We start from the raw sequence: 12,540 nt of genomic DNA, 5'->3' as shown, positions 1-12,540 counted from the left end.
GCAAGGTGGTTTGCTAAAATATGGGTGGGTATACGTTTTACGTCAGAGCGTGCGTGGTCAAGTAGATAGGGATAGGGCCCACACAGACACATCTCTTCTGTGTTTTTGATGGGACATGCTGAACTACTCTGTAGTATGTCAATGTGGCTAAAGTCATAGACTGACATAAAATCATTGCAAAGTATTAACTGTTGATAAATAGCAGTTTTGCTAAAGGTAAAGTAAAGGGCAGGCAGTAGAGTTGGTTTCATGAATCAAAAAGTTGTCCTTACTGACTGGAGTCGTTTCAACTCATCTTCGGGAAATAGGAGTAAACAAAAAAGAAAGAATCAGCTGAGAACTTTTTGGGATGGACATAGAGGGGCTGTCTAAAATTCCTCCACAAGGATCTCTCATACTCTCAGAACATGTGCCCTCTTGAGGTAAGATAGTCTTATTGGGGAAACCTCTAATTAGAAACACTACTTGCAAGCATGATTATATCAAGTTCTCACACACTGATAGCTTGAGGCATGAACAGTTTGGTATTTATTTCTTACGAGAGCAGTTATTCACACAAAAGTACAACATAATCAACATTCCTCTGACCTCCTCAGCCATTGCACCAGCAGCTCTATTGTAAAAAACATTTTGGTTCCCCGAGCAAAAACCCTGTGCTTACCCAGGAGCACGAGTACAAAACAGTACAAGGCTGCTTCCGACCGTTCTACGACAGATGCCGGGAGCTGATGCTGTCGTAGTCCATGTGGGGTCAAACGACATCAGGAGGCCTAGCTTGGAACTTCTGAAAATGTATTTTAAAGAACTGATTCTAGCACTGGAAGATTCCAAAAAGCGGCCAATCATTTCAGGTCGACTACCATTGTTGGTCCATGGGTGTGAAAGATTCAGCAGACTACTGGCATTACACACCTGGCTAAAAGATTACTGTACCTCTGTTGAAATCACTTTTATAGATAACTTTGACACCTTCTGGAAACAGAGGATATTCTACAGGAATGACGGAGTCCATCCAAATTATCTTGGCTCCTGGACTCTGTTCACACATTTCAAGGCTGCGTTGAGACAATGACTTATCAATGACCCAAAACCAGCAACCTGGTTCAGGTTATCAGTCAACTTACCAGGGTAGTTACAAACAGCAGAGGAATGAAATCATCAACATGTACTGATCACATCTATACTAAGGCTGCAGAAATTTGATTTAAAGCAGTATCCAAATCCATAGGATGTAGTGATCACAATATAGTGACCATGTCTAATATATATAGTGTATAAGAGATCTTACAATACGTTTTGTAGTGATTCTTATGTTGATGATGTAAAGAATATTTGCTGGTCTGTGGTGTGTAATGAGGAGCAACCAGATGCTGAACTTGACACATTTATGAAATTGATTATTCCAGTTACTAATAAGCATGCAGCCATTAAGAAAATGACTGTAAAAACATTCACCATATTAAAATTAGTTCAGTTCACAGGGTTGACCTTAAATTAAGGGGCAGACGTAAATGAATCCCAATCTTCAGAAATAACTGTCGAAGCAACACAATAACTAGGGATTTACAACAATGGTGAAACTTGGGAGGCAATGTAGGATTAAGTGGGTTGAAATCTTCCGAGAAGTGACACAGGGTTAAATAAGGGACAAGTCAAAATGCTGCATGTTTACACTTTAGAAAGAAAAAAGAAAGCCTTTATTCATATTAAAAAAACCATCTGATTTATTGAATGCTCCATGTGGTCTTTATTAAAGAGCACTTCATTTAATATAACAATTCAAGTTCAATATTGGTGTACAATTTCTACTTAAAATATCAAAGGGACACAAAAGGCGCTTTTTGTGGAACGACCCAGGTATCTTCTGGTTGAGAGTGCAGACCTTGGGCGGGGGTTCAGTCCCTAACACAGTTAAGGCCTTGGTGCCTAGACTTGGAATGCAGGGAACACCAACCTTCCATTGTGACAAGGTCACAGAAAGGTTGCATCTGATACTCTAACCCTCCTGTTCCACCAGTTTCTGACGCGTCACCATCACAATCTCCTCCATCACCTCCGGTTTTAAGATATCCTTGATCTAGAAAGACAGAGAGACAGGTAACTTTATATGCTTTGTAAACACTTTGAAATCTGATGAAAGGTGCTAAAAATGCAATGTCATCATTGTCATCATATGAATGGCTTGGATGGCTATAGATTGTGTGTCATGCTTGCCATCGTGTCCCTTTTAAAAATAATGATCTAACTGAGGCACAATGAATGGAAAGGTTTGCTTCTCTCAGATCCTCTTTCCATTAGCCAGATCAGTACAGACAGCGTTACCTGGTGTGGGAGTGATGACTCGTAACAGTAGAGCACACTGGTGTCATACAGCAGCACCTTGTGTGCCCCCAAGGCCAGCAAGCAGTTCCTTAACCGCGAGATCACCTCCCGATCAGAGAGAGAGACCGGCTGAAAGAGGGAGAGGTTACAGTGAGGTGAGCCGAAAGACCATGTTGAGAAAGGGAAACAGAAGGATTGGGGTAGATAATATAGTAAAAGTCAAACAGTTATAAGTTTTGTTGAAAGATAAGTACAAATTCAAGTAACACTTCACATTATCCACGTAGAAGTTGGATCCCTTGTATTTCCCACTCGCATCTCTGTAGCCCCAGGCAGCTCATACCTCCAGACTGGTGTAGTATCCTCCAGCCTCCTCGTCCTGCTGTCCTGGGGCGGGGTACAGCCACACAAAGCCATTGTTGCCCAGGATGATGGAGGCCCCACACGGCAGGTTGTGGAAGTGGGTTTTCTGTCTCTTGATGAGAGAGGGAGATAGCTGCACAAGAACTCCTTGCCCCAGCTGATGTGATGTGGTTGCAAATTAATAAGAGAAGAATATGAGGTCAATGATTTTCAATCACTTTAAAAACCATAGAACATCAAAATTGTTGATCACACATTGGGTAGTTCATCTTCGCTACCTTTCCGTACTTTAAACTGCGGGTGTGAAGAGAGAGTGCTCCATCCGAGAAAACAGACTGTACCTCTGCCTGAGAGAAGAGCTAGTCAAGGACAATCTTGACCATAGTCACATACAAATGATGGAGCAGATAGAAGTTAATGCATTCATCAATGAGAGAATGACACTTTCTAGTAGGCGGTAGAGTAAAAAAAAAATGGAATCTCAAGATAACAAAGATTCCATGTATTTCAGTGTAGTTCGGAGGGTAGGCTGGATATTATGAAGGCAAAAGGGCCCAGGTTACTGGTTAGGGTCAGATCAGAGGATACACTGATGAGGTCCCCCTCCTGAAGGTAGTCTCTCATGGTGAGCTCATCTTCTGCTGACCGTCTCCTCTAAGAAGGACAGATATAGACATAGAAAGATGGATTTATGGTAAGACAAAAAGAAAGAGAGAATAATGTAAATAAATATCCAAAGACGTTTGACCAACAGTGTCATAACAATATGCTTGCACTGGGTGCTAATAGGAAGAGAGGACCAAGCACACATTTACCCAACGACACTTCCATATTCCCAGATCTATGTTGTCTATTCCACTCACCAGCTCTCCTCCGGGCAGATTGACAGAAGACAGCAACAACACAGAGTCCAGTCTGGAGTTGGTCTCCACCTTCCAGCGCTTCTGTTGCACCTACAAACAGCAGACAAACACTAAGCTCCAACCAGGAGAAGCACGATCACCCCAAGTCATTATTAGCCTTACTGACCGTATCACCACCTCAAATGGAAACATACCTCTGTGATCCTTCCGACCACCACATCTCCAACCTCCCCATTGAACCTGGGAATCAGAACAGATAAAGATGGCAAAATTGATCAATAACAAGTCATATAGGGTTTTTATTTAATTAATTTTTTTAGACTGTGATACAATAACAGCAGATGCTGCACAATGGAACCGTTGTCTTCAACATAGAGTCAGTAGCTAATCACTGTGGTAAATCGAAGCCTACAGACATTACTGTGGCACCTGGTCCACTTACCTGGTCCTGAGCGGCCGTACACAGACGAGCTTATTCACCCTCTCCACCTCTCCTGCCACAGAGGCTGTTAGTTTTTCTTCATCCATGTAAGTCCCATGACCCCTAGAATGAAAATCAGTTTGGTCTGATCATGACTCACTCAACATCCACTTTCAATGTCAATGTCATGTATACTCCAGACTCCGACATTGCTCATCCTAATATTTATATACTTCTTAATTCCATTCTTTTAGATCTGTGTGTATTCTTGTGAATTGTTAGACATTACTGCACTGCTGGAGCTAGGAACACAAACATTTCACTACACCTGCAAGTACATCTGCTAAATATGTGTATGCGACCAATAAAATTTGATTTGAACACAATTCAAATTACCTTGGCAGAGGGGGTATGATTCAATGAAGAGAAACTTGAAATTGTGCAACAAATATTAACAATAGTATAGTAATAGTGTAGTATAGTAATAGTATAGAAAATATAGTATAGAAAATATTGTTATATGTTCTACCTGGAACTTGTCAGTAATACATATAGCAGTAAATATACTTACAAGATTCATAGAATAGTATTGTAATATCTGACATATGGGTATTTAACATTTAGACATAACAGAAATATTGCATGTATTATATATTTTTTTAAACATACAAGAGACATGAAAGCGAAGCATTCTAAAAGGTGTCACATACAGTGGGGCAAAAAGGTATTTAGTCAGCCACCAATTGTGCAAGTTCTCCCACTTAAAAAGATGAGAGAGGCCTGTAATTTTCATCATAGGTGCACTTCAACTATGACAGACAAAATGCAAAAATAAATCCAGAAAATCACATTGTAGGATTTTTAATTAATTTATTTGCAAATTATGGTGGAAAATAAGTATTTGGATTAGCTGTCACAACGTGCCATTGGAACACAGGAGTTGCTGATAATGGGCCTCTGTACGCCTATGTAGTTTTGCTTTTCTTTCAGAAACAAGGACATTTCTAAGTGACCCAAAACTCTTGAACTGTAGTGTATAAGGGAAAACACCTTAAGGAAAACACCTTACATGATCCTTATTACGGATTACTTATTCGATTTTTGTATAAATAATCTTCTGCCATACAAGATTCTTATTGGATGTTCATTATTATTATCCATACGGGACGTCAAGTTGGCTAAATAACCTATGAATGGAGTGAATAGCTACAGTACTGTACAAGTGAAACTTGCAGAGTATTATGCACTAACAAGTGAGACCTGACATATCATGTCAACATCATATATAACGTTAGCTAGCTACCTATCTAAAGCAAATTAGGCAAACAAGACGTGGATTAATATTGATTTACAGTAAAGAGAAGGGGGGGGCTCAGACTCAAATGTTATAAAATGGGAGCAGCACTCGTGTACTCGTGAGGTCCATACTAGCTTGTAGACAGACATACCTCATAAACCCTGTATCTGATGTAATCACATCACCGGGCACAACTAGATCTTTCCCATCCAAAGCAGACAGGGAGGGTGATAACGATACTTGTTTCCGAAAAGTTGGTAATCTCATGTCCGCAGCCATGTTTTCTGTCTTCTGTAAATTTAAACGGCGCATGTAATTGACGTCACTAATACTTGGCCATTCAGAATGTACCGAAGACGATTTCCACAAAATCCAAATGTCTCTCGACATTCATTCATTTTATAACTTATTTTCACAATATTTCAAACTGCATGAGTAATAATGTGAAACAGACAATGCGTTGCTTTGCAAAAAAAAAACATTGTTTACGTCAGGATGCTAGTTTTCTTTAGTGTCTTGCGCCATCATGTGGACTTGAAGCGATAGCATTTTTCACTATCATTATGTGTAGAGGGCAATAAATAAATAACAGAAAATCATAAAATTTTAACATGGAAATAGCTGTTCTATAATTCAGCCTACAGTAGTAGCCAATGTGTGGTGTTCAAAGTAGGCCTAAATTCCATGAGACTTTCGAAAAGGAAGTGACTGAAAATGTTGTGTTGTTTGCTGCAAGAAACCACTTCACAAAATAAAATGCGTTATTATTCCCATACCATTATTACAGAGAATCAGACAAATGATGCTACCCTCTGGCTACTTAGCTGATTCAAGCCTGTCCCAAAAATACAACACTGCCCATTTAAGACAAAAAAAAGCTCTTTACCTGACTAGCTTTTCAAAGATTGATAGAAATGTTAAAGTTTTGTGCTCTTGTAGGAATAAATCGCTACCCCATTTCTGACTACAAATGATCTCTAACAGGGCTAATAATTCACTAACTAGCAAAGGATATGAACAAATGTGCACATGTTTTACATGCAGCTCTCGCTTTGATCTCAAAACAAGCCATCACTCATCACAGCTCATGCTGTAAACACAACCCAGTTCACAGGGAACAGCACAGATACATATATGGCAATGGTCTATTTGTATATTGGCCTACTGCAGCCCTGACTGGTTATGCCCCACAGGTCTGTGGAGAGCACGGCCGAGATGTGCATGTCAATGCAATAGAATCCTACCCGATACTTTCTGCCTACAACAGCATCTCTGGCATTGTTAGTTTTGCATACTCTTGCATAGTTTGTTTTGTTTTGCATTGAAAGAGGCTAATATTGCATTGATTTGATTACAATTTCCACAGTAAAGGGGGTAACTCGGGGACATCTCTAGAAAGTTGAGTGAAGTTCAATTTCATGCTTCTCTGCTCTGGCTGATATTTCTTCTGCACAACATGGACTTGACAAAGTGTCGAATGAATTCCACAGGGATACTTGCCCACGTTGACTCCAATGCTTCCCACAGTTGTGTCAAATTGACTGGATGTCCTTTGGGTGGTGGACCATTCTTGATACACACAGGAAACTGTTGAACATGAAAAACCCAGCAGCGCCGCAGTTCTTGACACAAACCGGTGCGCCTGGCACCTACTGCCCGTACCCTGTTTAAAGGCACTTAAATATTTTGTCTTGCCCATTCACCCTCTGAATGGCACACATAACACAATCCATGTCTCAATTGTCTCAAGGCTTAAACATATTCATTTAACCTGTCTCTTCCCCTTCATCTACACTGATTGAAGTGGATTTAACAAGTGACATCAATAAGGGATCATAGCTTTCACCTGGATTCACCTGGTCAGTCTGTCATAGAAAGAGCAGGTGTCCTTAAAGTTGTATATACTCAGTGTATGAAGTATAAGATGTTTGACATCTGTGTGGACAGTGCTTTGTCAACTGATATGTCACCTACAGGGTCTGAACCATTCTTGTGTGAGTTGGATGGCAGTGGTAGGATGTTTCACATCCGGGAGCCAACCTCCAGGCATCTCCAGGCCAGCTACCTGAAGACATTTGCCCCCTTCCAGGTCCGCCAGGAGGATGGAGGCAGTGTTTGCGACTGCCAGATGTGGTTCCCCAACATTGCCTCCCTCCAGATGCACCTCATCCACAACCCATGCAGCCTCTACTACAGGTTCCTCCCTCGCCCGGGAGTCAACACGCAACCGTCCACAGAGTCTGTATTTTGCAGGAGGCACAGGGAGGAGGATGAGAATCCTCACCAAGTGGTGCAAGGAGGAGCTGTGGTCCTCCCAAATAAATATTATTGCCCGATTATAGCCACTTGTGTGCTTTTGTCGGTCATGGTTATTTACACCTAATAAACATTCACAACACGCTCGTTCACAGGAGGTTGGTGGCACCTTAATTGGGGAGAACGGACTCGTGGTAATGGCTAGAGCGGAATAGTATCAATTGCCTTTCCATCCGCGCCGTTCGCGCCGTTCTTGTGAGCCGTCCTCCCCTCAGCAGGCTCCACTGCATTAGTTCATAATAGGCTACCAAAAGGTCCAAAGTAAAGAACACTATGCAGACGTATTAATATCATTCTTTATTTAGAATATAAGGAAAGCACACGTCTTTACATTCACATACAGTTCATCATCACACAACACTTTACATTAATATACAGAGATAAAGGGACAATTTATTACAGTGTAAAATTTTGAAAAATGTACACCTATTTCTACATACTGTACATTTCATTAGAATTCAACTTTTTGACTTGACTTTTTCAAACAACCTTCCTCCTGAGTTGGAAGGCCTACGATGACAGGACGTAAAGTGAGGATAATTGTATTTAATGACAGCATGAAGGAACCGCCCAACAGCTAAAATCTGTTATGGTAAAACATCCTTATCTGAAATACAGAGTACTCGTCTTGACCAATAGAATTATTAACTAGAATAGCAAAGTATTTCCTTTGACATGCTGCATTCTGGTAATACCGTATTGACTATACAAACAGATGAATAATGGACAGTTAGTCTACTCCTGGAACCAACATTCAGTCCTTTGTTCAGATTCTCTGTACAGGCAATAGTACAACAGTTTCCTTTGGAACAACAAAGTGTTTTTGACACACTCTGACTTTGTGACCATTACAAACATAATACCCAATAAGTCTAAGCAGACTCGATTGTAAATAAGGCAACCAGTAAAACCGGATTTGAGAACGGCTGTACTATCAGCTCAACCCACCAGACATAGTACACCCGGACATACTCTGGTCCATTGCAAAGTCATAGCGATGCCTGCCACACCAGCAAACAGTAGCCTCTCTGAGAAGGAGGGAGAGCGCAACCTGTGGCTCAAGTGGGCAGAGGTAAAGTGCAGAGTTGTTTGCATTAGCAAGTTTCTCTTTCTTCTCTGCTATCATAGCACCATGGTGGGGATATGGTGAACCAGGGGGACCTGGTGTTGGGTCAAGCTGGTGATCGGTGGGGGTGGAGGTGAGATTTGGGAGGCAGTGTCTGCGCCCCCCGCCCCTGGCCTGTGCCTGGCACTCTTCTGGTGTGCTCGCAGCCCTGCCAGTTGGGAGTAGGCGCTCTGGCACACGTGGCACTTGTAGGGGCGCTCTCCGGTGTGCAGTCGCACGTGGTTGCGCAGGGTGGACGACTGGCTGAAGCGGCGGTTGCAGAAGCGACAGACGAAGGGCTTGTCCAGGGTGTGGATGCGCATGTGGGAGCGCAGGTTACTACGCGAGTTGAAGCCCCGGTGGCAGATGACGCACCGCATGCGGCTGGTCGCAGACGAGGAAGAGGAGGAGGAGGAGGGGGAGCAAGATGAAGAGCCGTCACATGAGTGGGAGTCCTCTGAAGGGAAAGGAGAAAGAGGGAAGGTGAGATCTTTATGTCAGTCACATCAGTTTATGAATTATCAAATGTTGATTTTGACATGGAAAAGAAGTCTATTTGCAGTAGTTTGAAATGAACAAGGGTGATGTAAACCTGTTGGCTGCAGCAGCGCCCATAACACATTGGCCCTACAGGTAAAGGGGGTCAGATAGTAATCTGGTTCTCTAACGCCCATAGCGTGAGGAAAAAGGAGCTCACCATTGCGGCTCTTTTTCTGATGCTCTTCTTCTGTACCGGGAACGCCAGGAATACCAAGGAAGGTGTTGTGGGAGTTTCCGTACCACACTAGCAGCTCCTGGTCTGGAGGGATAGTCTGTAGAGAGCAGGAGGAGGAATGTTAAAGAACTAATAGGATGAGGTAACTATATCTGTGGAGATCATTTGTTCCGATGATACTCTCCACCAACTTTGCATTACGCATCAAGAGTCAGATCTCTGTACAAACAGCAGGTTGTGCTATTCAGCAGCTGAAAATAGGTTGCCCTGTACAGGCTAGGGGAGATTTGACCCTTTTATACAGTCTATGGAGTCTACACCAACAAAGGCCTACAAATGAATGGGCTTAGCTGCAGAACTTGTCATGGCAGCAACCACACGCTTTTAACGGTCCTTGTGAAGGCTGCATGTCAGAGTTGTGAGTGACCGTATCTGACTTGGTTCTCACCTCCACGGCCCTGTAGAAGATGCTGCTGCCGATCTGCACCACCTCCAGGTTCTGCTCCTGCTCGTTGCGCGCACACTTGATGTAGGTCATCCAGCTGCGATGGTCCTCCTGACTGGCATCAATGAAGTAGCGTACCGTGCCATCATCGTTGAACACCTGAGATCAACAGCAAGAGGTTAGGAGTCTGGTACAATTTTAATGCAAATTACCCACTGGTCACACACTGGTTAAAATAAAGTGGTTTCCACATTATGTCAATTAAATTACTTAAAACAAATGTGGAATTGATGTTGAATTGATGTCTTTGCCCAGTGGTTATTATTGTCCATGTGTGACATAGACTCTTAAGCATACAGCTTACTGGTGAACAAGACCAACTATTCCCCCTTGCACATGTGCTTCCTTCACAAACATGGCATACAGAGATTCAATGCTGTTATTCTCCTGCCTAATTGTGATAGCAGCTCAGTCCCTAGTTTTGGTAGCTGCACAGATGATTCTCACCTCCCACATGAGGTTGTTGTTCTTTAGCAGGTCCACGTGTTCAGGGGAGATGACCGTGCCAGTAAATGGACCCATCTCTGTGCCTGCCTTGATCCAGGTCTTGGAGAAGATGCCCAGGCCCTCGCCAGGTATAGAGCTCTGGGCAATGATCACCTCACTGGGCAGCACCAGGCTGGACAGCTTCTGGACCTCTGCAAACAGAAAAAAATAGGTTATTTGACTGCTGCGTACATTTCATAAAACCTGTGAATTTGGTCATTCCATAGTTATAAATGCATGAAATTGTTGGCCTACACAAGCTAATCAATTTGCCTAAAAGACGTTGAGGTTAGGAGTGGTTTATGTCAGGCATTGTGCATTAATGCCAATATTATGTTTTTTTTTTTATAAAATAAAATGTCAAAAAGCAATGGTTGATGCATAGGCCCATCTTTCGAATAAAAAAAAAGTTAAATATGATGCTTTGATAGCGTTTTGAAAAATCATGAATTTAAAAAATATGTTTTTACTGACCTATCTAAAATATTATTTAATAAGTGTCTTACGAATTAGGTGTTTAACATTTTGTAATTGCCAACACAGCAAATAGGTTGCATCTTATTTTGGTCACGAAATATTAGGTAGCCTAACATCTCATCCACCGTTTAATTCGATTAAATGGATGAATTGAAAGTTGTTTCAAAAAAAAATTCATCTCGCAAGCATTTTCATTCCTCATTCATTTTTTTTTTTTTAAACACTTGGGTTTCTTTAATGTCAGAATCAAAGAAAATGTATTTGGGACTGCGAAAAGACGGCTCGAAGAGAGGTTAAATGGTCTTCTATTGCTCAGGGTCCAGCCATTTGTCATGCTTCAGATGTGATATTCATTATACCCTACTGGAAAGAAACGGCTAATTCCAAATTCATTATCCTTTTAAGAACTTTGTAGCAATAAAATTGCGCTGAATGAAATGAGGACTTGTTTAAAAGACCCAGGAATTTCTCGAACAAAAAAATGGAAAGGCGATTAGATGGTTGACATGGTATGAATGGCAATAGAATTAGCCTTCACGGCGCATTATCTGAGGAACAGAAATCTTTTAAGGCAAGAGAAAGAGAAAAGCGCCGGAGCCCATAGCTGCCAAAATAGGAAAAGAGACTGTCCGGAGATTGATGAATGCGGGATAAAACCCGGGACACCTCAAAGAAAGGGAACCTTTCTCTCCCTTCGGTTTAAGTGGAAACTTTCTCAGGTCAAGCACAAAGTTAACCAAATGAGTTTAATACCCTTCGTCTTTCAGTCAGCAACAGTTACACGCCTAACAAGCTTCTAAATGCAAGGTCTCAAAGCACTAAATGGGTTAATGCGCTAAATGGGTGGAAATAAAAGGGCCAAAGAATGAAAATACGGGAGAACAGTAATGAGAAAGTCACAGAGACCTTGGGAAGAAATCTAGAACAGAGGAGTGACGGTTTCCACTTCTTTTGGTTCACTCTCAATGACACATGAGACCTCACTGAGGTTCTTGTGTTGAATACATTCTTACAAAATGCCAATTTTACACGCCTTTTAGTCAATTATTGTCAACAAGAGGGACACTTGTTAAAATAACAGAAATTGTTAATAGAAAATACATCTAGGTTGAGTCAACATGTTGAGGGTATTGTTTTTTTGGACCAGTCGTTTTATAGCCTAATAAAATGAACCATATTTATAAATAAAAAAATATATGATTTCACTGATTATAGCCCATGTCACAATTTGGTATAATAATATTAATAAGGCTTCATTTAACGAGACAAGCATTAGGATGTTAAATTGCCACAGATAGGCCAAGGCAATACGTTCTTTAGGCCTAGTGGCTGGTTGCCCGTACAGAAATCATAGGAAGTACTCTAAAAGGGACAATTACCTCCAACGAACGACTGTGCGAGGACCTCGGCAGTGAAGGCGGTCTTGGGACCGATGCTGCTCTGCCTCTCCTCCATCAGGTGCTCCCCGATCACATTTCTCCACCGTCCATACAGGAAACTGTGCAGAATGTCTGAGGTGATAATATCAGACAAGGACCGACTCTGGCATTTAAATCCAGACTTCAGGGCTAAAGCCTCTGCAGGTAATACCGAGCCCATCTCGCAAACTATTGCAAGCCGTGTTCAGATATGAGTGTCTTTAAATGCAAAGTGGATATTCCTTCCTGTTA

The 12,540-nt window shown here is 41.8% G+C and overlaps 2 protein-coding genes across 2 annotated transcripts; both read right to left on the bottom strand.

Moving 5' to 3' along the window:
• Positions 1 to 1,688: 1,688 nt before the first annotated feature.
• Positions 1,689 to 5,587, bottom strand: LOC135544469 (exosome complex component RRP4-like). The gene is made up of 9 exons (XM_064972105.1): positions 5,418 to 5,587; positions 3,991 to 4,092; positions 3,743 to 3,788; positions 3,549 to 3,638; positions 3,274 to 3,339; positions 2,964 to 3,032; positions 2,666 to 2,842; positions 2,323 to 2,451; positions 1,689 to 2,077 (listed from the first exon to the last, which is right to left on the bottom strand). Exons 1-9 carry the CDS (start codon positions 5,576 to 5,578, stop codon positions 1,997 to 1,999), a joined length of 921 nt encoding a protein of 306 aa, XP_064828177.1. The 5' UTR covers positions 5,579 to 5,587; the 3' UTR covers positions 1,689 to 1,996.
• A 2,295-nt stretch (positions 5,588 to 7,882) lies between these two features.
• On the bottom strand, positions 7,883 to 12,540 carry LOC135543918 (PR domain zinc finger protein 12-like). The gene is made up of 5 exons (XM_064971234.1): positions 12,250 to 12,540; positions 10,355 to 10,545; positions 9,851 to 10,006; positions 9,385 to 9,499; positions 7,883 to 9,144 (listed from the first exon to the last, which is right to left on the bottom strand). The coding sequence occupies exons 1-5, from the start codon at positions 12,467 to 12,469 to the stop codon at positions 8,705 to 8,707; spliced, it is 1,122 nt and encodes a 373-aa protein (XP_064827306.1). The 5' UTR covers positions 12,470 to 12,540; the 3' UTR covers positions 7,883 to 8,704.

This window comes from Oncorhynchus masou, chromosome 8 (assembly GCF_036934945.1).
Source record: "Oncorhynchus masou masou isolate Uvic2021 chromosome 8, UVic_Omas_1.1, whole genome shotgun sequence".
Taxonomy (NCBI): Eukaryota; Metazoa; Chordata; class Actinopteri; order Salmoniformes; family Salmonidae; genus Oncorhynchus; species Oncorhynchus masou.
This window is presented reverse-complemented; position numbering and strand designations above follow the sequence as displayed.

Bases quoted from the DNA above. Each gene is read 5' to 3' on its own strand.
- LOC135544469 (XM_064972105.1), bottom strand. From the start codon at position 5,578: ATGCGCCGTTTAAATTTACAGAAGACAGAAAACATGGCTGCGGACATG. The intron at 2,843-2,963 runs GTAGCGAAGATG...ACATCACATCAG, and splicing joins GCAGTTTAAAGTACGGAAAG to CTGGGGCAAGGAGTTCTTGT. The intron at 2,452-2,665 runs GTATGAGCTGCC...TCCCTCTTTCAG, and splicing joins GATACTACACCAGTCTGGAG to CCGGTCTCTCTCTCTGATCG.
- LOC135543918 (XM_064971234.1), bottom strand. From the start codon at position 12,469: ATGGGCTCGGTATTACCTGCAGAGGCTTTAGCCCTGAAGTCTGGATTT. The intron at 10,546-12,249 runs GTAATTGTCCCT...TTCTGTTTGCAG, and splicing joins CGCACAGTCGTTCGTTGGAG to AGGTCCAGAAGCTGTCCAGC. The intron at 9,500-9,850 runs GTGAGAACCAAG...TGCTCTCTACAG, and splicing joins TCTTCTACAGGGCCGTGGAG to ACTATCCCTCCAGACCAGGA.